This window comes from Ambystoma mexicanum, chromosome 3p (assembly GCF_040938575.1).
Source record: "Ambystoma mexicanum isolate Mex_15411 chromosome 3p, UKY_AmexF1_1, whole genome shotgun sequence".
NCBI classification, from domain to species: Eukaryota; Metazoa; Chordata; class Amphibia; order Caudata; family Ambystomatidae; genus Ambystoma; species Ambystoma mexicanum.
Window position 1 is genome coordinate 223,356,338 of NC_090925.1, and position 27,035 is coordinate 223,383,372.

A 27,035-nucleotide genomic window follows, 5' to 3' on the forward strand; every position below is an offset into this window, starting at 1 on the left:
CATCTAAAATTTCACCTGAGGGCAATGATATAATTGAAGGTTCAGGGATGGATATCATGCATTCAAGAGTATCAAAAAAACAAGCGAAGAAAAATAACAACAAAGCAAAAAAAGCTGATTTAAAAAACAAATCCTCTAGAAAATTCATGAGAGATCTTGACATGAATCACATGATTGAGGAGGATGCTTCGGATGCAGTTGTCTATGTGGCGTCTCACTGTGGCGGCGCTCAGATGAAGGCATCCGAAACTGAGAAAACATCTGCTGATCAGGCAACTCAGAGTGAATATGAACAAGGAGTGGATGGAATGTATGAGGCTATGAAAAAAAAAGAGATACACTTGTGGATAATACGAACAGACTGGAAAACGGTTTGAGTGACATTTTCAAAATCTTCAAGGGCTCAATGAGTACCTCGGTTAAGGATGTTGACTCCCTAGATACTAAGGAGCCATTTAGACCTGTTAGTAATAATATTGGTATAGAACAGGCCAAAAACAATTACATACATAATGATTCTGGGGATGTAGCTAAGCCCCGAACGAGACCGATTGTACAATCAGTAAATTTGGGTTTATACCACAAAGATACTACTAATGTTAATACATTGCCTTTTACAAATAAAACAGTGGTAGACTCTGGTAGAAAAGTTGATGAGAGGTCATTGTTGCAGGGTGTTAAAGATGGACCCCACAATCTTCACCCTGCTCCAACCGATACCCAAACAAATGTGGAGGATATACTTAGAAATGTGGAGGATTTGATGAATGAAAATAAAAGACTGAAAGAAAAAGATAAAGTAACGGTCCACTCAAATAAGAGTGGGAGTACAGATGGGAAGGAATTTCTACTACATACCGAGATGACTAATGTGGTGCGAACAGATAATGCTATCATACAGAATTAATCCACTGATACAAGTATAAATTTGAAGGTAAAAGAACAGGATCAAATTGGTGAACGCTTAAAAAACGTGCATGATATTGTGGAAGAAAACAAGAGGCTTAGAAATAAAGATATTCTGTTGAATTGCCAAAAAAAAGATGATGGTTTATAGGATGAAGAGAGAAATTAACGTGATTACCGCTCCTATGTAAGGGGGGATGATAGGTGGTACAACGAAAAAGCATCTCATGATACTAAATATGTGCAGGAGCTCAGACCTTTGGCATTTCCAAATATGCCAGGTCTGATATTATGCTCCTTATTTAAAGATGAGAGAAATCAACTGCTAAATAGATCTTAAATCCTCTCTCTATTTTCGGGGATATCTGAACTCAAACTTATTACTTCTGCAGATATCCATTTGGTTGATTTCATAGATAAGGAAAGATGGGATTTTGTAAGACTGATTATTCCATCTCCCTTGGTTCGATCAATGATACTGAAGGAGGCAGAAGCCCTACAACGCATGGGTTTCGATCTCTTCCCATTTAAAGATCAGTACACTTCAGCGCAAGCCCCCGACAGAGGTGGGCCAATACTGCAGGAAAGCTATGATCGGATGAATTACCCTACTAATCAAAGAACTGATGATGTCTCAGAAAAACAAGATTGGAGATGGTTGGCTCTATCTTTGCGTGACGCAATCTCCAATCTAAAAGAATTGGGTAAACCTGCATAGCTAGAAATCATAAGTTGAAATTGCTTAGCTGGAATTCTCGCGGCAATTTCAATCTTTTCAACAACGAGTCACTTATGATTGACTTACATGGTATTGATTTAATTTTGCTGCAAGAAACTTGGTTGACCTCTCATGTGGGCTGGGAAGATTTTGTAGTGGAGGATTTATGTGCTATAAAAGGTTCTAGCGGCAGACCTAAGGGTGGCTTGCTTACGGCCTCTAAAGAGTCCCCTGGGTTGCTAAATAAGAATACTTGGAAACTAGGTCAATCGTTTCTCTTAGCCAATTACTCGGTTGGAGAGGGTTTGAATTGTTTCTCCCGACTGGTTATTAATGTTTACTGGAATGCCAATGAATTATCCGATCAACAGCTGGAAATTGAACTACTTGACCTAGGCAAGCAAATAGACCTGTGGTCTATGGATAATATAAGTGTTCAAATAATAATAGCGGGCAACCTAAATGCAGATTGTGACGTGGACAGCTTGATGGGAGGATTTTTGTATCTTAAGATGTCGACCAGTGGAACTGGGAGTCAGAAACTTAGAGGATTCCTATGGCTAAAATATACTGAATTGTGGGGACTAAAGAGGATATCCAATGACCATCACACTTGGAATGCGAGGGGTTGTGTATCTACTATTGATTATATTTTCTTAACTGCTAAATTGAGTTTCTCTGTGTCAAGTTTTGAAGTGAAGACTGTCTTGACAAATGACCATTGCATGTTGATGATGGAGTTTGAATTTACAATCTGTGAGAGGGCTAAACAGTGTTATAATAAGGATCTTTTGCTTAACACCGCAAACAATAGGATTAAATCTTCCTTTAATTCGACTAACAAATTTACCTCAACTCTGATTGCTGAATATGAAAACACTAATTTGGAACAACGTTTGCATATGTTCTCGGTAAAAGAATTTGACAGCACCATTAGATCCAAAATTAAGGACTTTTTTGAACATATGCCCTGTAGATCTGTCCAGATAACACATCATAAACATGCAATGGACACATAGGTTTACGAAAAAAAAAGAAAACTAATAGTGAACTCCGCAAATAACGGAAACTGAGTATAACTGTTCCGAGCTATTGGGTCTCCATGAAACGTTTAAAACAACCATACAAAAACTGGTTGAGGAGCCATAGATGTATTATTGCACAACGTCAAGGTGAACGTATGTTAGGAGCAATGAGAGGGGTGACTTCCTCAAATTTCTGGCAATTGATGAACAATGTGGATTCGACTCAAGCATTAACAATGGTAAACCCAATCCCTGAAGCTATCTGCCCAGGTCATTTTGCTAAGCTGTATAAGACTAATTATCAATGTTACTCACCTCATGGAGTGAGTTCTACCTTTGCACACTAAGATGTGATGTAGATACAATAATGAGTCTTATAAGAAAATCTAAAAACACTGGGCACCTGGTTTAAACAATCTTAGTAATAAGGTATTAAAATCTGATCCTTTTCTATGGACAAGAATTCTATGTATCCTTTTCAAAGACGTGTGTGTAGCAGAAACCATCCCGCAATCCTGGAGGGTGTCGGTTGTTATTCCGGTGTTCATAAAGGGCTGCAGATTGCTGCTTAGCAACTACAGACCTATAGCCATTGCGGATTCAGATTCCAAAATATTCGCATCTTTGGTATTGATAGATGTTCAGAGGTAGATGGATGAAAATCATATACTTAGCATGAACCAAGTGGGATTTAGAAAAAACTGTGGTACAGACTGTGGTGGCTTAGTCTTGCGATGTTTGCAAAGCAAAACTTGGGTCAAGGGGAAGAGACAAACTTTCGTTGCATCAATGGACCTTAGCAAGGTGTTCGACCTTGTCGATAGGCCTATGCTATGGCACAAATTAAAATCTTTAAAAATGCCAAATAATTTGCTGAATATAATTATTGAGCTCTATACTGATACAAGGCTAGTCGTACGAATGAACACTGTCGGGGAACTCTCTTCCCAGATTGTAACAAACAACGGTTTACGACAAGGATGTATGCTGGCCCCTACTATTTTCAATATTTATGTTAGTGGAGCTCAATATGCCTTTGCGACTGGGGGTCTGGTGTCACCCAAACTGAATGGAAGGGGTATTTCTTGGTTGGCTTATGCCGACGATTTTCTCCTCATGGATAACACCAAAGTGGGTTTGCAGCGCTTAATCAAGACTTTTGAACGGTTTATTAGTAACCTATACTTAAAAATTAACCCGTCCAAAACTATTATAATCCGAATGGGACGGACCAATAAGAAGCGGGAATCTTTCTCATGGTTTTGTGAGGGTAAACTGATTAAGCCTGAAAAAGCGTTTAAATATCTTGGATACTGCTTTACCGGGACTGAATCGTTCACCTTGTTTAAAAATCTACTTAAGGCCAAAGCAGAAGTGGCTTTAAGACAGATGAGATTGTTGGAAAGAAAATTTGGAGGTTTTACGATGAAATCCATGAGGGAATTTTACCTAAGGAAAGTGGTCCCACGGATTACCTATGGCATAGAAATCTTTCCTATTGATATCGTTGATTTTTTGAAAACACTGGAAGGAATTGTCTGGAGGGGGCTGTTGTTCTTTTTGCCAAATTGTATTCCCATTGAAGTATTGAGATACGAATTGGGTTTGCAAGCCCTCCATTTGTTGGTTGCAACAAAAAGGCTTATGTTATGGAGAAAAGGCAAACTATCTGGGGTTACCAATTTCTATGTGGAAGCAGGTGCGGATTTTTCTTGTCCATTCATGTGTGCTCTAAATAATGAAATTGAGTCGATGATAGAAGTAACTGGTATTGCTAAATGTACTGTTATGAACAAACCCAATAAATGCACACAAATCATAAGAGGCATGGATTGGTCTCTGACAAAGAGTAAAGTGTTAGCTTCCAAATTGTATAATCAGGTTCATTCTTTTTCAAAATGTTTGCCGGTTATGGAGAATTACTTGATAAAATATCCTTCAAAGAGGTTTAGAAACTCTTATATGAGATTTAGACTTAATGTTATGCACACTTATTGGATATTAAATATAAGAAATCCTTTGGAGGAAAAGAAATGGTGTCGATTCTGCAATGAGTTTGAAACAGATGAGACTCTAGAACACATTATGCTGAGATGTCCTGATTTGTAAAAACAAAGAACTGAATACTTTGCAGAGTAATTTGACAATAGTTTTAGTAATGATCCCAACTACATATGGTACAAAATGAGAAATGGATACACATCGATTTTGATCATCCGTGTTATTTCCTTTTTAAAAACAGCATGTGATTTAAGTTAGACATGTCTTGACTCCTGAATTTTGTTTTACTGTTTGTACTCGTTCTTTTTATGTATTTTAAAGAAATGTGTATATTGCGATTGTGAAAATCTTAATGCCTTCTTATCATTCTGTTTCTATTCTTTTGTGACTATTTTGTAAAGGTTTTTGATAAACCATTCACAAATAAACATTAAAAAAATATATATCAATGCTCACTATTATAGTGGAAGCAACACTATAGCAAGTGAAACCATCAGTGAGGTTGTTTTGAAGATTATACCCTGAGAAGAAAATCACTCTGAAAGGCTGACAATTTTGAAAGGTTTAGGGACTGGCAATTTCAAGAGACTAGGCTATACACAATTAAATTAGATGCCCAGCATTACATACACACTGGTTAAGGGGTGAAGTTGGGATTTATGCCAACTCTGCAATTTCTGGATTTGAACACTTTCATTACCAGTTCTTACCATGAACTAAAATTATTTCATTTTATAAAACTGACTTGAAAAGTACACCAATCACATTACCAAACATGACAATTTTTAAAAACAAAACATTATAGAAGGGTGTAACACAGAATGATTCTAGCTTCATTCTCTCCATCATAAGGAGAAGTATATAAGTAACAGCATACCAATTTGTGTGATTTAACAGATTTAATCTGGGTTGGTCTTTTGTATTTTAGAGCATTGCATACTTCCAAAACACTGGCTTGTGAATATTGTCATTTATAAACGTGCAGAAAAACCTTTGACTTTTACAAAATTGCAAAGTGTTTTTTTGTGTCAAACGAGCAGACTTTAAAATATGCTTGCCCGAGTACTGCACCATCTGGTTCGCTCCCTTCTGTCTACCACCCCTTCCACTCAAATGGCCTACATCCACTCCCTTCTGTCTACCACCCCTTCCACTCAAATGGCCTACATCCACTCCCTTCTGTCTACCACCCCTTCCACTCAAATGGCCTACATCCACTCCCTCGTGTCTACCACCCCATCCACTCAAATGGCCTACATAAGAAGAAAGATCAAGTAATGGGCTAAACAATGCCACCAGCATGTGAGAAGGCAAACCTCACAGAAGCCAGCACAGTAATGTACGAGATATTAGATGATTTGACCAGGATCACTGTATTGTCTGCTTGCAAAGCCAGGATACAAGCATGAATGCTTTGGTTCCAAATTTGGATATTTATTCATCTCTTGGACTAACAGTTTATGCTCATCATTGGAGGTGATCTCCTAGGTTTTACAACACGCAATGTGAACAACTCAATTTCTAGACCTTCACCATAAGGATGACATGTTTGTTTTTATTGTAACTCCTTTCTGGTGCATGTACATTGCTGATAATAGCACCTGTTGTGCTGCAAGACCAAGTACAAATGCAGGCAAGTTTATAAACTTCATACATAGGAAAGGCGCAAACAGCCTTAGAGGAATATGCTATTCTAATCTTGCATAGGAACACATATCTCTGCAATGAGTGCTTAACAAACTGAGCTAACTTCTGACCCATTGTGGCACTTGATTTACCAATATGCATTTCAAATGTGGCTATGTGTTCAACATAATTCTTAAAGGAAGGAACGAATGCTACAGGAGTTGTGCAACAAGGAACACACAAACTATATATACCACAGTGAACACAGGAAGCATTACATGATGAATTGATCGAGGCAGAATGTACTTGCCAAAACAGACAGGCAATAGGTTTCGAGCCTCAGCACCATGCCATCAAATATCATGATGTGTGATATTTAAGACTGGTGAACAAAGGAGTCTTACTTCTTTAGATCAGGCAGCTTTGTGGGGCCCCCTCCAAGGCGGGGGCCCTGGCCAAGTGCCCCTTTTGCGCACGCAGTTGCACAAATACAACCACACGCCGAGACTCACACATTTAATGAAGCTATGTTGTGGGTTGTAGCTCCTGGGATAGGGGGCGTGTGTGTTCCCGTGACCAGGGGACAGACCGTTTGAAACACGCAGAGGGAACAATGCACACGGCTTGTCTTCTCAGGTTAGCGGTGGGTGTGGGCGCTGCCCGCGGAAAGAGGAGAAGCAGTTTTTTGTGTGTTTCTTGCAGTGTCCTTGGGGCTGAGGGGGTGTTTCACTGGAAGATAGGGGGGGGGGATTGGAGTGGGGGAGGGGTATGCAGGGTGGGGCCTGGGAACGGTGTGCACTCTGGTCGGACCGGTTTACCATCGCTGCCTGGGGCGTTCTGGGTATGCCGTGAGAGTTCAATTCAGCCTCCAACCAAGAGTTCCAGCGCCTCACAAACAACAGCTGTGTGCAGGCAGGCCTGGTGCAGAGACGCAGCAAAACCACAAGGGAACTGCAAACAGTCACCAGAAACACCCAGGGCAGAGTGCAGCGCCGTCGGGCAACCTAAACACAGTCATCAGCACTGAAAGTCGCCATCTCTGGCAGGCAACTCCTAGACAGTCCTCAGATCCCAGGGCAGCCACCAGCTCCAGCGGCAGCCGCAACCACCACTGACAGACACCTCGAAACCAGGCACAGCAAGGACAGCCACCAGCTCCACGGGGCACCCCCTTGCCAGGCACTGGCGCTGCCATACACTCCAAGGATCCGTCGGGACGAGCACGACCAAGGCCATCAGGACATTCGCCAGCTCTGCCAAGGGCACCGGGACAGAGTCGCTGCTTTTTAAGGCGCCCTTCCAGCCTAGGAGGAGAACCACCGCGTCGCCAGTCTCGCTTCCTGAGGGCAGCTGCCAGCTCTGCCGGAGAGTTGGCTGCAGTACCCAGTGCGTGTGCTCTGGAGTAACAGTCCTCTCTCTACCGGCTGTATTCCCTCTCCGGCCCTGCAATGGGTGCCCTGACCCTGCTGCTGGCCCTGATTCTCGCCGTGAGTACACAGTTTTCCCTCCTAAAATCCACCCAGTAATGGGCCCTGCAGAACGTTATGTCTCAACCATAAAATGCAGTGTTATTCTCCCAAAAGCAGGCAAATAAATACATGTAGCAGGTTCATTAAGAGGTTGGAATGTATGTTATCTGATATATACAGCGCATGTTGGTGCTTGCATAGTCTCGAGGCGCTATGCGGGTTCTGGGGGAGAGGGGTGGATTCGGCTCACGTTTTAATCTAACTTAATTAGATCAGAGGGGAGTCAGGGGGACATTAAGCAATTGTTGCGCTGTAGCCCTAGTGGTGCTTGTCCAGAAGCGAGAAGGTCGCGAGGGTAACTCGCTAAATAAACGCGAATTAATGCATCATGCTCCCCCGTGTCCAGGTGCAGGCGCTGCCGCTCGTGGCGATGTGTTTAAATAACGTTACCCTCCGATGTTATGACTTGCACTTGACCAGATATGCAGAAAATGTGGCACGCAGGAGGAAGCCCCAATGTGTGATAAACATGTTCTGTTAACCCCGAACTGTGAGCAAGCGCCTTGAAGCCATACACCCCGAGCCAATTTACTAAGAACCATAATGTGGTCTTATTATGAACATGGGCCTGCAAGTGCTAGCATGCCAAACACGGGTGATAACACAAGACATTGGCAGAATGTATCACAGGTGGCACGGCTCGACAGTGATATTGACATCACGCGTGTTATATAGCACTTCGTGAGCGATTCCCCCAGTAATACAATGGGATTGGTTTACTCACGTGCATTGAACTCATAGTGCAAAGGACTTCTTGTCAGGTAACAGCATGCTTTCGTTGACGTGTTGCTTTCCCTCAGTATAAGCATGGGCCTACACACCGAGCACTGTCTTCATGCATCACACAAGGCATGCGGCATTAATATAATACTAATGATGTAATATTTATATAGTGCTTTGATGCAAAGCGCTTTACAGAGCACATATTTACATACATTACTATTATCACCCAATCGACATTGGTACTCACTTTATCGACCTCGGAAGGATTAATCAACCTTGTTGGGATTTGAACCCGTGACCTGCAGATCGAACCTTAACCTGCTGAGCCATCTTAGCCCCTTTTTTACTTAGCAAGTCATGGCAATTTCCCCCCTAGGCCTGGTTCTCAGAAGTGTTTCATAATGGCGCAATCCCATAGGAAAACGCTCTGTGAATCAGTGCCTAAGTGTTTAGTTACCAATGTAATGGTGCCCCATGACCACAGTTTGCAGACAGATGTCGCCAGCCAGTGCTTAACCCACTGAGCAATCTTACTGGATTGATCGGTCATGGCTGCTGCCCGCACACAATGCCCGTGAAACACTACAATGGGCCTGGCATGGGCATCATTCTATTTCTAACCTATACCGGCAGAGGCCGCTTTGTGTACTACATTGCAGCACTTTGCTCTAAACTGCAGAGTTCTGCAACTTGTGGCTCTACAAATGTTTTGGACTACAACTCCCATGATCCTTCGTCATTGGCTATTGTGGCTGGGGTTGAGGGAGTTGTCAGAAACCACCGAAGTGCCAAAGGTTGCAGACCACTGCAGTAAAGTGTGGACCAAATGGCCATTTAATTGGTACAAAGGTCGTTTTGTATGATCCAGGGTTGTCCAACTCCAGGCCTCAAAGGCCGGAAACTTGTTGGATTTTCAGGATACCCCTCATTAATATTCATGAGATATATTTGCATACAATGATTGTAAATGTATGCACATTTCTTCTCAGGAATATTAATGTGGGATATTGTGAAAACCTATCCGGATTCTGGCCCTTGAGAGGCCTGGAGTTGGACAACCATGTAACGCCCGTGTCTTTTGGCCCAATGCTCAACACATGTTGAAAAGAAATTGAACTTATCGTCCATGTTAGGGAAACGTAGGTAATCCATTCCGGGTTTTTCACTAGCCATTTACTAAAACCGGGAATGAGTGAGCCATTCAGACCTGGAATGGCTCAGGCAGAGCTCTCTGGCTGCAGATGCTGTGAACATGTTCCTTATTCTGAAGCGTTTACCTCTATGTATTTCAATGTATTATTACAGAACGTGCAGATGTGTAGATGTGTTGCTTTGCAGTTTTGTAATGATTAGAAATGGTTTGTTATTATGTTGCATAATACGATGCATGCCTTTAACCTGCACACTGTGATGCTTCCGAAATGAGGCACGTGGAGAGACAATAGGGCACAAACAACGTTTTAAAATAAAATATATGATAGGTTATTTAGAAGCGCTTAATACCCAGAGGTTTCTCAGTGCAGAGGGATTGAACCTGTGTTGCTCCGTATTGTTTTGCTTCCAAGGCGAGCACGTTGCCCATGAGCTATCCTCCCGAGACATATACTGCCTCTTTTCACAACTTTTATACTGGCATCCTTGTGGCTGGGAATCTCTAGGTAGCACCATGATACCGCAGTGTGTTCATTCCATTCTCAGAAGTTTCATACTGGCATCACAGTGGCCTGGAGTGTCTAGATAGTGCCATGATACCCCTGAGCGTGCATTTCCTTCTGAGAAGTTTCATGATGGCATCACTGTGGCTGGGAATCTCTCGATAGTGCCATGATACCCCTGAGGGTGCATTTTCTTCTCAGAAGTGTCATGATGGCATCACTGTGGCTGGGAATCTCTAGGTAGTGCCATGATACCCCTGAGGGTGCATTTTCTTCTCAGAAGTGTCATGATGGCATCGCAGTGGCTGGGAATCTCTAGGTGGCGCCATGAGACCCAAGAGTGTCCATTTCCTTCTCAGAATTCTGGCATCACAGTGACGTAAAATCTCTAGGTAGTGCCATGATACCCAGGAGTGTCAATTTCCTTCACAGAAGTTTCATTCTGGCATCACTGTGGCCTGGAATCTCTAGGTGGCGCCATGATACCCAGGAGTGTCCACTTCCTTCTCAGAATTCTGGCATCACAGTGACATAGAATCTCTAGGTAGTGCCATGATACCCAGGAGTGTCCATTTCCTTCACAGAAGTTTCATTCTAGCATCACAGTGGCCTGTAATCTCTAGGTGGCGCCATGAGCCCCAGGAGTGTCCACTTCCTTCTCAGATCTTTCATACTAGCATCTCAGTGGCATGGAATCTCTAGGTGGCGCCATGATACCCAGGAGTGTCCATTTCCTTCACAGAAGTTTAATTCTAGCATCACTGTGGCCTGGAATCTCTAGGTGGCGCCATGAGCCCCAGGAGTGTCCACTTCCTTCTCAGATATTTCATACTAGCATCTCAGTGGCATGGAATCTCTAGGTGGCGCCATGATACCCAGGAGTGTCCATTTCCTTCACAGAAGTTTAATTCTAGCATCACTGTGGCCTGGAATCTCTAGGTGGCGCCATGAGACCCAGGAGTGTCAACTTCCTTCTCAGATCTTTCATACTAGCATCTCAGTGGCATGGAATCTCTAGGTGGCGCCATGATATTGTGTGAGGGTGAGTTTCTAATGTAAAGAATAGTCGAAAAATCAACATTTAGGGTTTGTCACTATGCATATGTTGGTGTTTTGTTTGGTTAAACTTTTACAAACAACGTGAGTATAAGTATACGTGTGACATTTGGTAAGTATTCGCTGCCCAGTAGGGAAGGCAAGGGAGGTAGTGTTGGTTTGGTAAGGCCCCAGCCCACCCCCTCACTCCGTTGGGCTATATTATGTGTTATTGTTAATTGTTTGTATTGAAACGATTTTGATTTTATTTTGTGCCCCCCTTAACTATCAGTAATGCAAAACTATCCTCTCAGATCCACTGTCCCCAAACCCCAAAATAACCTTGGGTGCATTTTCTCCTGCCAAGCCTGCCATGGCGGACGGTCCACTGCTCCCAAGTACAGTCTAGAGCAGGGAAGTCACTATTGCTGGTGCTTCATTTTATCAGAAGAGAATGCTGCAGTCTTTCCCATCGATGGATAAGTGTGCACACGCCTCCTGGCAGTGGTGCACCAATCTAGTGTAAAGTGGGCGGTGGGGATATTTTCACTGCTTTTTGTAATAAATAGTAATTGTTTCTAGGGAACTGGCGTTAGCAATCACGTCCTGTTGGGGCTCCTGCGTGCAATATTAAAGCTTCACAAGGTAGAGGGGGAAAGAAACGAGTAACGCAACCTTGCTTTTTACTCTTTTATTTTTCCTCAAGAAAAAGTAAATGGGGTGCAAGTATGCTCCGCAGGTGGCGTTTGCTAATGGATTCCTATGAAGTCCACCTGGTCTTGACTAGGTGCAAAACGCAGGTGAATTCCATAAGCATTACATTTCATGCAGGCCTACAACAAAACACACTGACAGAAGAGCACATCTGTTCTCCGATCCTTGCCTCTCCTAGGCCTCGTCAATGCTTCATGCGGGCGCCATGTTGACTGTTTCACTCATAAACACGTTTAAAGGTGCTGATGTATATTTGCTTTGGAGAGCAGACAGGTCGTCCTTCAGATGTCATGTTGCGTTATTTGTGTCCCCTGAGCCACCTGCCTCCTTGGGTCTCACAAACATGGACTCCCCTAATGCAAGGACGCAACCACAGGAGGGTGTTTTGCCACCCATCTCAAACAGTGCCCTGAGGTGACCGTAGGTTGCCATAAACCCACTAGCAGAGCAAACAAAATAAACACTTAGATGCAATAGGCATAATACTTAACTAGTGAAAATGTCCCCTTAAAACACGAACAGTGCTTCCATCGCACAATTGGCATTTGCAAAACCTGTAATGATGAACCTTTTTTTTTCAACAATACATTTTATTAAGCATTTCAACAAAGGCATAAGTGTATACTGACATCATCATGGCATTTAGATATGCAATTAGTTATTAAACTGGGTCATCAACCTTTTTAAAGTTTTTTTTGTACCCCATAGCATGTCTATTTTTTGCCAGGGTCCAGCAGACACTGAATAGATCCAGTCACTCCTTAATATGAGGTCGATTAAAACGTTGCTGCGAATATATTTAATAAACTCCCCATTTATAATAAATACAATTTGCACGCTAAAAATAATCACCTACCTAAATTGTGTGAAATGACGGTAAATGAAATTGAAGATTGGCTTAAAAGTTTGATGACCAAATTTGGGATTTGCACAGGTCATTATAATGTCTCAAATACCAAAGCACAGCGCAAAGTCTTCCATAAGAATATAAGGGACGCAAAACGCCTAATGCGAAGAGAAATTAGGAACGCCTTAAGAGACGAGATGGTAAGCATTGCAGAAAGGATTAGAAGAATCGAAAATAAATATCAAATCTGGGTAAAGTGGTGGAAGCATTCATGTAATAATGCCCAGGTGCAGCGGATGTTTACAATTTATCTTAAAAAGTGGTCACCAGGAGACCCCCCACTCACAAGGTGGCTTCAATGTAGCCCCCTTTACTGAGCCCCGAGTGGCCCCCAAACACGCCGGAATCAAGTCGGACAACCATCCAGGACCAAGATGACCCATCTGCAACAGCCAGGAACTCGGCATCTCTCCCGCCCCAACCTACAAACGCTTCTAGAGACTCATATTTATGTTCTATCTGATAATTATTGCTTTGTTGTAACGAATATACTATTTTGCAAAAATCAATAAAATGTTGTTATGAAAAAAAAGTGGTAATGCGCTGTCCATTTGACAATCGACCGACAGGTAGCTTAGTCACTAATCCTATCAATTAAGACGGCGGGAAGAATTATATTTTTAAAAACATGAATATAAAAGAACTGGGGCTTCCCACTCAAGGTACTTTATTCGTCAAAGATGCTCGGGTACTGGATATAGAACAAGAAATATATAGAACAAGAAAGAATCCGGATAACTATTAATAACCTAAAAAGGTCAATGACACCAGGTCCTAATGGCCTGGCTAGCGTAGTCCTTAAAAACGTCCTGGGTGTTTGGGTCAAGTCATTGGAAATTCTTTTCCGCAGGGTTTGCCGAAATTGAACTATTCTGGACTCTTGGCGACAAGCACAGTTGGTCCACATTTACATGGAAGGTTCCTGCACATCACCAGCAAATAATAGACGACTCTCAATGCTAGATGTGATGGGGAAAATATTGTATTCAATTGTATTAGAAAAAAACTGCAGTCCTGGGTGGATATGAACCACATTCTTGATACATCTGAAACAGCTTTCAGATCTGGCTCGGCCACTGCCCATAACTTGAGAATGATCGAAATGTTAATTGTTAAAGCAAAGTCCAAGGCAGCCCTGTCTCATATGCCACCTTTGATGACTTTGGGCTGCTTTGCCAAGGTTAATAGAATGCTACCTTGGTCCGAACTTTAGAAGAAGGGCTGTCCGGCGGACTTACTGGAGATCACGGAGCTGCTGCATGTTGACACCAAGGTTCAAGTAAGGCTGAGCAGTGAGGGTCTTTTTACAGAACGGGTTACAACAAATAGTGGGGTAAAACAAGGATGGCTGCTGGCCATACTATTATGGTGGACCTCCCATCTACACTGCATGCCCCCCAGAATTGGAAAGGAGCACATGGTATATCTGTTGTAGGCACATTAAGTTTTTGACCACACATATATGGTTTTGTGAAGGGCTTTTAGAGAATTGTGCTAATATGCAGTGGAATATGATCTTGTGATCAATTATGATAAAACAAAGGTTATGCAGTTAGCTAATAGACCAGCGAAGAAGCCGGTATTGTCGACCGGAGGACGGTATCATCGACTATGTGGATAGCTACACTTATCTGGGCATGGAGATTGTAAAGTCTCTGGACTATACTGAAAGGGTACAGATAAAATGCAGGAATGTGGCACAGCTTGGCGCGCTGTTTAATAATTTGGCAAAACAAACTGCCAGCTATAGCTTTAAGGGACTGTGTTGTGCTTTAGCTTTCCTTGGACCATGTTTTGTATGTACAGAATGTTGTGAGTCATTGACGTGGAATGCTAAGTGAGAGAATTTTTTGTTATGCGTGGTTCTGTGAATGTCAGTTGAGAAGATGGGGTGACTGAGAGAGGATGCCGTGGATGTTTCTGTCCCTATGTACTTACATGATGTACCTTGTACCTGGAGCATGAACACAGTAAGGATTTTATCTGTTCCTACAATGATGACAAAGTCATTTTTGGCCAGGGAGCGCCTACAACATTGTCGACGAGGATGCTGGCTGTGGTGGGGGGGGTGGGCAGCACCACGAAAGGGACATCCACCGCCCCCCAAACCAAAATCAATAAGAACCTCTCTCAGATAGGAGTGCTCTGGGCCAATGGGGCCAGAGAAGCCCAGCACTGGATGTAAAGGGGCAGTGCCAGGGCCAAGGGATAGCGAGTCTGCCAGTGGGCAGACAGAGAAATTGCCAGGGCCAAGCGCCAGCAAGTTTGCCAAGGGCCAGTGAGATCCCAAGGAGCAGAGAGGAAGCTATTGTGGGGCTAGAAGCCCTTTATGGAGCATAGGACGGGCCTGAGGCCCAATGATTTAGCAAAGGAGAGATAAAGCATTGGTGTAGCTGCTGCACCAGGGCTGGAGTCACATAAGCCTACAGACAGAAGTTACCGCTGGTGAAACTTTGAAAGCTGTGTCTGCTACAGGGAGAAAGTGACTGACTGGGCAGTAGTGATGGGCAACTGAAATGCAGTTAGTCGGGTCTGCAGTATTGAGAGGTAGAGCCGGTGCCTGTTGCTCTGGGTCTCATGATCAGTATGGTGCTATGTGAAGAGAGGAGGTGCCAACTTACGCTGTAGTGGTGGTACAAAGTGCGCAGAGGAGTCGTTTTAAGCTTTACTTTATTACCAGTAGTAGAGTGAGAGACAGGGTTGAATAAGGCCTGCTGCTGATAAAGTAAAGGAAGACCTGTGGATCGAGAGGAGCTGCATTGCGAGTCGGTGCTCTGGGAGACGGAAGCAGTTTTCAAGGGGCGAGCGCAGTGCAGCGGGAGGACGGCTCTGATTGCGGGGACTGTTTGGCCGGAGAGCTCTGTTTTCATCAGTGTCTCACCTACACTGATGACATCGAGGATAATAACTGGAGAGATGGCGATCTTTAAGGTGAAGTGAAGACATCACTGCAGGAAAGTTCGCTCGTCAGATCGATGGAGGAGGTAGAACTGAGCAAAGAACCCGGCAACCTTCTTAAAATGTCGCAACATTGACGTGCTATGAGGACGTCATTCTTGACTAGGCACCCGCTACAACAGACTGCTGGTACATTACAAACAATGTGTTTGTCCCACAATCCTTACGGTTTGGAAGCTCTGCCCCTGAGGGATCTGAGTTGGTTAAATATCCTGAAAGGAACATTCTCGAGAAAAATCCTGAGTTTCCCTCAGACGGTTCTGATGGAATTTTTCAGAGTTGAACTGTGACTGATATCCCTTTGGGCACTGGCAATAAGAAGGAGAGGTGAATTGTATTTAAAGGCAATACACTCTCCCAAGTGCCATCTATTGACTAAGATAACAGAATGCTTTGGTACTGAGGCCATTAATATGTCTATTCATTTTGAGAAATTGAATACATGGTTGTTGGGCAAATTGGGTTGAAGCCAGATGCTGACAGTGGCGATGACTATTATTGGCTTAAAGCTCTCTTCGATAAAAAAGTAGACATATGGGATAGGACCCTGAAATATTCCCATCTATCTAAATTGAAGACATATCAAGCTGTCTCCCAGGTGGTTCATAAATATAAGGGCACATAGCCATATCTGCTACAGCTGTTAGGAAATTGATTTTAATGCTGTGCATTAATCAACTCCTTGTCTTGTCTGTAACTGGCCCCAGGCTGAAGCTTCCAGTGAATAACACATACTGCTGCATCTGTAAATGAAAACATGCACCTGAAACAGTACACGTTCTTACTGAATGCAGCATTCTGCGTAGCCTACATATGTGCAATGTGGGTTCTTTTGTCAATGATCAAGTGTTTTGGAAGTATTGCCTACTTTCTGGACATTCCATCATCGTGTGTGGGTACAGGTTTTTAGATTGTTAAATTCAAATACTGTGTAAATTCTTAGAAATATGTATGACACTTTGCAAATGCTTTTTATCCAAGTCTTTTTTTGATCAAATATTAGATATTTTAAGAATAGTTGATGTATATCTATTTTACTTGATGCATGATGTTTTATTGACTGATTTGAATGTTAAAAGCTGAACTAGATACATTAAAATAAAATGAATACAAGCATGATATGATATGGCATTTATAACACGCCTATACACAAGTGTTTCAAGGCGCGACGAGGCAAGGGAGGGGGAAAAGAGGAAAGACAAAGACAGCGATCCTACTAGGGCAGGTGTCATTCTGATTGTGCAAGTGCATGGGAAGGGGAAAGTGCGGGGGATAGGGGAGGTGACAGTGCAGTACATGGGATATTAGAATAAATAACAATAAGTAAAAGTACGGCTAGCTGGTGGCAAGCGCAAGGGTAAGTGTAGACAACGGGTGTCAGGTGCTGGTAGTGGGACTGAAGGGATACAGAAGACAGTTCCCAAGTGCAGGGTTTGCCCAGAAGGCAGTGCAGGTGTGCAACTGGCAGGGGAGGGGACCTGGGCTCGAGATCAGAGGGTGGCCAGGTAACCAGTGCAGTTTCAATTTCAGCAAGGAATTCAGCAGGGGAGATGAGGATAGAAAGCCGAAGCAAAGAGAAAGGTTTTGAGGTGCTTCTGGAACCGGAGATGATTCGCCTCAAGTTTCAGGGAAGCAGGGAGGCTGTTCCAGAGTAGGGCCCCAGCCAAAGAAAGAGATTTACCACCAACTCGTTGCTTGGACAAGCGACTGACCCTGAGGGAGTTGGAGGCGGATGAGTGAAGAACTTGAGAAGGAAGATATTTAGGAAGAGAGAGTTGAAGGTATTGAAGCCCCAGAAGGCCTTGAGGACAATGCACAGGGTTTTGAATGTAATCCTCACAGCCACTGGGAGCCAGTGCAGAGATTTCAGTCCTGGAGAGATACGATCCCTGGGCTTGAAGCCAATGACAAGCCTCGCAATTCTGTTCTGGATGAGTTGCAGAGGGCGGAGAGTGGAAGCAGGGAGATTTAGAAAGAGGCTGTTGCAATAGTCAAGCCTAGAGAGAACCAGAGCTGTGAGGAGAGAAAGAAGTGTGGAGTCGAAGGTGACCCCAAGGTTTTTAGCCTCATAAGTGGGAGCAGGAGCAGGAAGAGGGCCAAGAGAGGCCGGCCAGAGAGTGACAGGAAAGGAGGGAATGGGTGTGACGATGAGGAGAATCTCAGTTTTACTGGCATTAAGGCAGAGATCATTTGCGGTGCACCACTCCTGGATGGCGAACAGGCAGTCAGAGAAGAGAGAGGGAGAAGAGGTGGCTGAAGGTAACCTGAAAATGCGCTGAGTGTCATCCGCATAGCACTGGATCGTGCACTAATAGTGCATGACAACATGACCATTTAACAATCTACAAATAATATATTCTAAAAGTAAAGTAGATTCCGTGTTTAAAGATCAAATACACGTTGACCTTTGTTTTAATTTTAATACACATCTTTTGGCCACAATAAAGCAATTAATGCTGAATTTCCAGGGCATTACTGGGTGGTAATGGCCCTTGACCCAAGTTAGTAGGCCCAACCAAATCCTTAGGCTTTAATAGTGGCCAAGGAACCACTTTGTCATGGGCTGAGGATGGCGACATCATTACTATTAGAACATTCCACCTATGAAGCATAGGATGTTCTGTCTGAAACAAGGAAATAACAAGGAGAAACATGGGCATGTTGGGAGAGAAGGCTTGTACCAGCCATTATTGCCCTCTGCAAATGCATTCTCTGCAATGAAATTGCCAACATTCCAAAGTTCCAATTTAAAATTAGCACAGACGCCACATATACTAGAAAATGAATCAGAAATGGTTTCTCCTTTGGGTGGGATCACAAGGTCGGGTCACAGGGTATCTGACAGTGTTGTCCATGGTTTTATTGACCCTCCCATTCTCGCGCTGCATTGTATGCCTCTTCACAGAGCAGATACACAGAGTGGGAATGGATGGCGAATAACAAGGGCAGTTGATACAAGCAAAGCCTACACACAAACAAAGCCCTACCCAGTTTCCATGTTACCCATGAGCAAAATGCACCTGGAAAAAATGTAAGTGAACATGTCACCGGCGATCCGATTAACAAAGGTTGAGGGAAATGTACTCGCGCTTTTATTTTTGTGAGTCGACTTAATTGTGCTTGTGTGTAAATTGAACATCTGCAGTGGGTGAGAGTCCTTTAGGGAACAAACCATGCTTTTTAGTTTGAGCTATTAGGTGGCACTTGAACCACCTGCAAATCGAATCTCTTGCATTACCGTACAGATGGCATATGAGGAGGTATACACACAGCTTATTGGTGTTTTTTGGCTATTTACACACCCATTGACTGCCTATGCTAATCCCTGTTGCCATTCTCACCAAGTTCCTGTCCCTCCCGGTGCAAAACACCTCCTTATGGGAACTCTTTGAGCCCGCTTTAATGAAACCTTACCATCAAACTTTTCCCTCCAACTGCCTACCAGAGTATTTTTCAAAGCAGTCTTCTGAGATTGAAAGGCTTAATTGGAGCTGTAAACCTGCTACTGGTGTAATAAAAATGCTTTAAGCAGGCCTGTCGTCAGCCACTCAATTTATAAGCGCTATGAATGTTCTTCACTGAAGTCATGTTAAAAACAAGCATTCGCAATGCCAACAGTTTTGGCGTTGGTTTAAGTTTGCATAAATATTAGGTATTTGCCAGAAACACATGAGTTGAGGCGCGTTAAAAATGACTTATAATATCATATTATATCAGACACTGCTATTAAATGACTATGTACTCACACAATTTTGCACCTGTTATCATCAATGGGTAGTTATTACCACTACGGCAGTGCCCCGCAAAGGCCTATCCCATGCTTCCACAGAAAACCCAACCTGTTGGCATTGCCAGTGTTTGTTTGAAATTGCCCAATGTTTGACTGTACCCCAGCGTTGGCAGCATCCAATTTATAAAGGCAAGTACTCTGTGCACCGTTTAGAATGAATGTCAGGATTATCCAGCATTGCAATTTTTGGGGGGACCAGGGTCTCCTTCACATGTGGGTTAAAAGCAAGAAAGAGCCTAACAAGCTAATTTCTTTGAACTGGCATGACCCACTTCGACAACACCGCTATCCCATCCTGCACGAGGAGTGAACGTCACTGTGTCAAACTGAGGTCCAGGAGACTTACAGCAGCCTGGTAAATAGCAGGTGTCACTATTGAGCAAACTAAATGGTACTCCTTTTACTGACTCAATAAGGATGACAGGCTGGAAGGGCTCTTCGATAGCACAGACATCTCTGGGACATCATTTATATGAACATGGCATCCATGAGATGAACCCTTTTAATAGGCAGAAATGGGAGGTTTCTTTCCTCTTCTACACCTGAGAAATATACATGATTTTAATGACTTAATCTGAAAGTCCTAAAGCCGGCTAAAGCTTTTCATGCAAACAAGCCACTTTTAGCTTTTTACACCAAATGTCACTTTCCGGGAGTATAGCTCAGGGGCACCGTGCTGGCCTTACAAACAAAATGACACGGAGCAACGCAGGTTCGATCCCCGGTCCGTGCTTAGAAAACTCTGGTCCAATTACTTCTTCATCCTTCTCTTGTTTTTAAAAATATCCTGTCTCAGAGCTCCGAAATCCTGTTGTGGAAGCACTGGCGTTTATGACACATGCCATTTTCATTCCTGTAGAATACTGGGCAATATACTTCCAAACGTCTCTAGAAAGTCTTGATTCCTTTCACTGGGGGGGAGAGTGAAGCTGGCACCCTTCACATACTTGGTAATGTACATAGAACAATGTCCCTACCCATGAATAAGATCACAACATTAATAGGGTGCGCCTCTGACTTTCCCCTTGACGAAAGGCTGCCCTTTATCACCTTCATGTTTGAGCTATATTGAACAATGACTGATTTCCTGGCTCTGCCTTTCATCGTTTAGAAACAAACGTGAAATCAAATCAAATCAAATGTTATGCGGCAAACCATGGCACCTCCAGAATAATCTCCCCGTGACCCAGCCCCGCTTTCAATTACTGCTCTCTGAATAGTCCCCTTTCAAGAGCAAGTTTGCAGATGCTTCTGTTGCACACCCGTTGTTGAAAGTGGTAGGAGATAGTGAGTTGTTGAAAGCACACCCGCTTGCCTTTTGCTGAAGCAGCAGCGTAAAAACGTCCTCATTGACAGCGCCAGAACATTTGGTGGCCAGATGAGGGTACCACTTGATGAGGGTGCTGGAGAATGCGAGAGCTGTATGATGAGCGTGCCAGAGGATGAATGTGCCAGATGATGAGGGTGCTCGAGGATGCAACAGCTGGAAAAGAAGGGTGCCAGATGACAAAGGTGCTAGATGATCAGGGTGCCAGATGACAAAGGTGCTAGATGATCAGGGTGCCAGATGATCAGGGTACTTATATACTGGTTTTCCTGGATTGTTTGGCATAGTTTGGTGCAGTTGTATATCGAGTTCTCTTGCCAATCTTAAGGGACTACTTTTATTTGGCTTGGAAAGCAGAGACACATCAGGAGGCAGAAGCTGTAGTGGTTACTGCAAGTAGCAGGGTGGATGCTCATTGACTTCCAAAATCATTTATTTGCAGCCTCAATTAACCCTGGGAGAGTGGGTCCTTGCCAAACACCCTTTCTGAGTAATAACAATACAGGCTATGTCTTGAGTGGATTTCCTGCAAAGGTTTCTTCAGCCATATTTCTTTTTTTATTTTAAATAAGACATTTCAACAGAATACAGATATGTACAGTATCTGGGCGGAGGCCCAACACAAGGTACAGGCCTGGTACATACATGCCAACATTATCCATTCCATTTAATCCAGTCCTGGTTTTTACTATGTATTCTGTTGCTTGTACTCCTGGATTTATAATTTTGGAAATCCAGGACTAGTAGTTCCAGAATGCAAAGTTAGAACTAGGACTGGAGTAGCATCTCCTGAATGGAATGGATAATGTTGGCACATGTGTCCGTATTATCACCTAAAGGACCCATATCTGTAATAACCTTAGTCCACATAAGACTTTTCCAGGTATAACCGGGAGAAGTACAATTGGGAACCTCAATGAGCCACTCATTGCAAACTCTCCCTGAGATCCACCAACTCTGTTCTAGTGTTGCTTTGATGTTTAATGTTGTCATATTATACTAGATATATCAATCGTATTACATGCTGAGCTAGCTCTCTCTCTCCATCTCTCTTGTATTCTCTCTTTCTCCCTCTCTGCTCTGTGTTTCTCTCTCAGTCGCTCCCTGTCGCCCTTGTCTTCTCTTTGTATCACTCCATGCCTCTGTCTCTATTTGACAATGGCATGACCCGAGATAAACCACATATATCTTTATTGGGGGGGGGGTGGTGGATACAGTGTTATTGTATGGGTAATATTAGAATGAGAGCAGCTGTGACAGAGGCCTCTCCCGAGAAACATGCATTGTCCTTGCTTTCAATTTTCGAGGTGATTCTTTCATCAGTGCCTGCAGGAATGCTGTCATCACACCGTGGGAGCATTGTCTGTACAAGGGCAGGGAGAGGTGAATGAAATGTGGATAGGCTCTGTGCAGTGTGCTGGGGACCCGAGAGCCCTTGTAAGGGACCAAAGGACCAGGCTGCAGGGGCTGCAAGAAGCATGTGTCATTTTCTATGTCTGGCTTAGTCACAAATGAGGGTGTGGTCATAACTTAACATTGCCTTGGTGCTTAGAGAAGAAACAGATCATATACTAGGTTTTAACCGGAGCACAATTCTTTCCAAGAAGGAAGGACATTTTGATAGGCAAAACCATGTGTATTATCTGCAAAAGTAGATATTTAAAAAGGAAGTAATTTAAGTTTCATGACATAGTAAAATTGCCTCTTTTAAAACGGTTACAGTGTTCATTTCTGATGATCACTTCCGTTATGTATTGTAATCACTAATGGAATACCAAAATCTAGACTAACGAAGGACATTATTATTGGCAGAAGGTTATCATTCCAAGCTTGAGAGTCTGGTTCCTTCCTATTGGTCTCCTTTGGAACGCCATTATGAGAATCAGGAAAGGGCTTCCTTAAAAGCAAAGAGCATTTTGCCAACATAAGAATGACTCTAGATTTGTATATTTGCTAAATCTGTCTATGATTAACGAGCTGTATTCTTGAATAACTAACTACATAATGGGCCCTATGCTTGGTGCTAATTTAATTATTTTACAATTTTACAACACTCATCCTAACATTGAAGTGTTTATATCTATGAATCATAAATACTCATTCAGGCAGCCTCAGCATTTGGATGTGTGGCTAAAAAGGGCTGAACACGTCCATCCTGTTTCCCTAGTTTGGGAGCCTCCCAGGTTTTTGGAAGTGGAGGGGCTGGGGTTTAGGCCAAGGATGAGTGGCAGGAGAGGTGGGTGAGCGGGGTTAAGGGGAGGTGGATGTTTAGTGTTCGTGGGAAAGTGTCGGTGAAGGTGGATGCAGGGAGTCTGGAATGGAGGAGGGGGAGGAGGTGATGCTGAATCGGTTGAGGATAGGGCATGTGGGGCTGAATGACTGTCTGTTTCGAGTGGGGAAGCGTGAGTCGAGGGACTGTGTGGTGTTTGGAGTGCCTGAGACTGTGGGGCATTTTCTGCTTAGGTGTGAGAGACATGTTGAGGAGAGAGAATTGATGAGGGTTCGGTTGTCTGCGCTGGGTGTGGCTGAGCTGAGTGGGAAGGCTTTGCTGGGAGGTGACAGGGTGAGAGGCAAGAGGAGGAGCAGTGTGCTGTTGGATTTTGTGAGGTAGACGGGGCGGTGGGAGGAGTTGTGAGTTTATGTGAGCTAAGTATTGATTGGTGGGTTTGGTGCACATCATCCTTTAGGATGGGGAAGCGCCTGCGTGGGTCCGCCCAAGCATCCGATAATTAAGAAGAAGAAGAAGGATGAACGTGGTCAAGACCAGTGTCCAGATATCTTAAGATGTTTACAGGATGATGTCAAATAGGAATGTATTATACAGAGATTGCTTCATTGTACTTCCCTGCTCCTGGTGCTTTGAAATCTCATTATTGGAAGTTGGTTGGGGGTTTAGCTTCCCAGTCATGCCCACTTGTGGAACAACATGCCTGCTCTCTGAACCATCACACTGGCCATTCAGGAAACAACTAAAAGCCAGCTTATTCCATTGGTAATTACCTGTAATGAACTACCAGCCCTCTGGTTGCTCTCCCCTGTCCCCATCCCTCACCTTCTCCACCCTTGCAACCAGCGGCTTGATGCCTGTGGGTTTTGTGCGCTCTACAAATGTGAAAATACATAAAATAAAATTGGTGCTTTATAAAAAGAAATAACTTACAAATATTCTGCTTCCTGTTTGCGTTCCACCAGATTCACCTTGCACAGAGTTCCCTCTGGTCTCCATTATTGTTTACAGCAGGCTGAGCAATCCTAGACGTTTCCGTGTGGATTCTGGCAGGTTACGGTAACAACTAACAAGCACGTCTCCATACTTCAAGGGTACACTGACTCAAGCACTTAATGCAGCTTCTTAGTGACCTCATTTAAAACTATTTTAAAGCACTTGAAACCTCTCTCTCTGGTTATACACTTGTCCGGATCATTGGGATGCTTGTAGAGCTCTCCACTGATGCGATCACAATCTCCATCTCTACCTTCCATTCCCTCGCTTACCTGTACACATCTTTCATGTTTATTTAACCCAGTTCCTCTTCATCTCTCCTCTCCTCTGATGCCATTTTCTGTTTAAGTTCTGGGTACCCCTAAGGAGGCACAATATGCCACTTTCCAGACAAGCCTGAGTGCTCTTAGAAACTTACCTTGGTGACTGATGAGTATAAACAAGACACACTTGGCATCGCATCTATGCCAAGAAGACTTAGCTGACCCTGTGTTGCACCTTAAATATCATTGAAAGGGGTTTCTTCCATATTCAAGGTCTCTCATGTTTAATGGCCTAGTTATCAGTGGACAGGGGAGTGAACACGCCAATGTTTGCCAAAAGATAAACTACAAAGACAGGGCAGCCATGCAATCTGCATAAACCTTCCAGTCCTTTGGTGGAGCCAGACTTTGTTCTACGAGTCAGATAAACGTGTTCAATGAAATAAATAATGCAAGCATCCCAGTTGACACCACATCCCTATTCTGTATAGGATTTATGCAAGTTCACCTCAAGGCAACTCACTGAAATGCAACTGAATGCATTTGTTTCACCGAAATAATTTTCAATTTAAATGTTTTTTCACCTCAAAATATTTCCATAAAAATTATTTTTGGCACACATGTCTTTTTAAGCAAATCTACTCCCTTCACTTATGTTTAACGAGGAAGGGATAGCGTCCCTGCCCCTGTTTTTTTCTACAACTTAACTGCTTCCACCTTCTTCACATCACCCCTTTAATGTGCTGTTGCGTTCCATCTTTGGGCCTCATCACGTGTTGGGTGATAGCCCTGCAATGCAGCGTTAACGGTATTACCTCCACATTTAAGGTCTGGCCGTATCATGAGTTGGGCGCTAAATGGGCTGTTTTATGTCCAGCTTTTTTCTGGAGGTGCAAATCCCATTTAGCGCCCTGTTTTCGGCTTAATTACCGCCGGCTGTATTAGCGCACAGTATTTGTAGGGAAACTTCCCCATTGGCTCCGGACCCAATGGGAAATGGGGATTTACCGTTAATGCCCAACCTGTGATCCGGTGGTAGTACTGGTTGGCGCTAACGCTATTACAGTTGGGCAGTTTGAACAGCCGGGATACCGCCCAACTCGTGATGAGGCCCGTTCTACCTTTTTTTAAAATCTCATTTCCATCCTTGTTATGTATTTTTGTTTTCCTCATTTCCTTTCATATGAATTCTTTATTGAGCTGAGTAGTTTTCTGAAAGGTGAAAGGTCAATGGGTTCGCATAAGTGTGTTTTTGGTCAAATGTGCTTTGACTGAGTTCATCAGTGACGTGAATTCCAGACACATTCATTTCAATGAACTATATTTTAATAGTGTCCCCCCCCATGGTACAAGAAACCCAGCTTCATGAGCAAGCGTGAGGCCCCTTCCTGACCCCTCATCCGCTGATTGTTAGGCCCATTGCAAGACCTTACCTGTAGGGATACCGCAAAGGAATTTCTACCACCAAATAGGGTATTGGGCATCTCTCATCGGGTAACCAGAAGTCAGCCATGCTGCCACTGCGCCAGACACCAAGAGGCCATGGAAATTGCAAACGTTGCACTTCACAAATGCTGCCTAACATAACATCTCCATAGCCATGCAGGTGGCTTGGTCGGCGGGGCTCTCAGGAGTCTTGAATAATTCAATTACAAGTACTCCTCTGCAAGTCCTGTCAACTAATCACACAGGGTCTTATTGACAACTGTTTTAATTATTCAGATAAAAAGATACGCTAGTAAATCCCATCACTTGAACTCAAACAATGATATGCCTGGTTCACTGATGCCCATTATATATGAGAAAACCCACCTAATTCCGCCACTGTGTGCAATTGATGAAGCTAAGAGTGGAAGGAGGGTGGGGAATTCCATGCTTTTCAGAAGCTGGTGAACTATGCCCTTTATCTGGTAGCTGCTGCGACTTATTTGGGGTCAGGAAGATCATTACCCAACAGACAAGGGGCAAGGATGGAGTCTTTCACCACTACACAGCACTGGGTCGTTGCACCTCGTCAGCTGAACTCTACTATCGCCCTGGGGAACGAGCGCTTTCCGTCAAACCCGTTGATGCTACAATCAGGCCCGTTATTGCAGGAGTGAAAAATAAAAGCAGCCGCTTACATTTTTGAAACAGATACAGGGGGATGTGTAATGCACAGAAGGTTTATTTCTGTTTTCTACATTCTTTTTAAACGAGGACAGCAGTGCGGGTGAGGTATTGCTGTGCGGCTGAGATTCCTATCCGTCAAAGAGGGACAACTTTGTTTTTCTCTAAAATTGTAAACATGATGGCCCATCAATGTGAAAAGTACGCAAATATAATAATGTTGGGCATTGCTTAATTTGTAAACAAAATAAGTACCAGCGCCCATATATTTACAAGAACTGCTGTGTCACTGTGGGTGGGCAGTTCCCCGCCACTGCTACCACCACCCATAGTTGCTCCCCACAGTGACAACATATTTGGGGTTACACTAGAGCTCACATGTGCTCATTGTGGATTGATGGATGCCCTGGTGAACTATTAAGTGACTTCAATTCAGCAATCCCACTAAGTCAGTGCCTCGTCTGGGACGCCCAAGGGAAGCTTTATTTATATATTTTTATGACAAGTTATACTCTGGATGATAAAA

General features: G+C 43.5%; 1 protein-coding gene across 1 annotated transcript in view; it reads left to right on the forward strand.

Annotated features, from left to right (window-relative positions):
• The first annotated feature begins 7,156 nt into the window (after positions 1-7,156).
• The window catches only part of CDH26 (cadherin 26), a 551,648-nt gene continuing 531,769 nt past the window's right edge, over positions 7,157-27,035 (forward strand). The window contains exon 1 of the mRNA XM_069650706.1: positions 7,157-7,763. Within this exon, the coding sequence (XP_069506807.1) occupies positions 7,725-7,763 (39 nt within the window). The 5' untranslated portion in view covers positions 7,157-7,724. The remainder of the gene's footprint in view (positions 7,764-27,035) is intronic.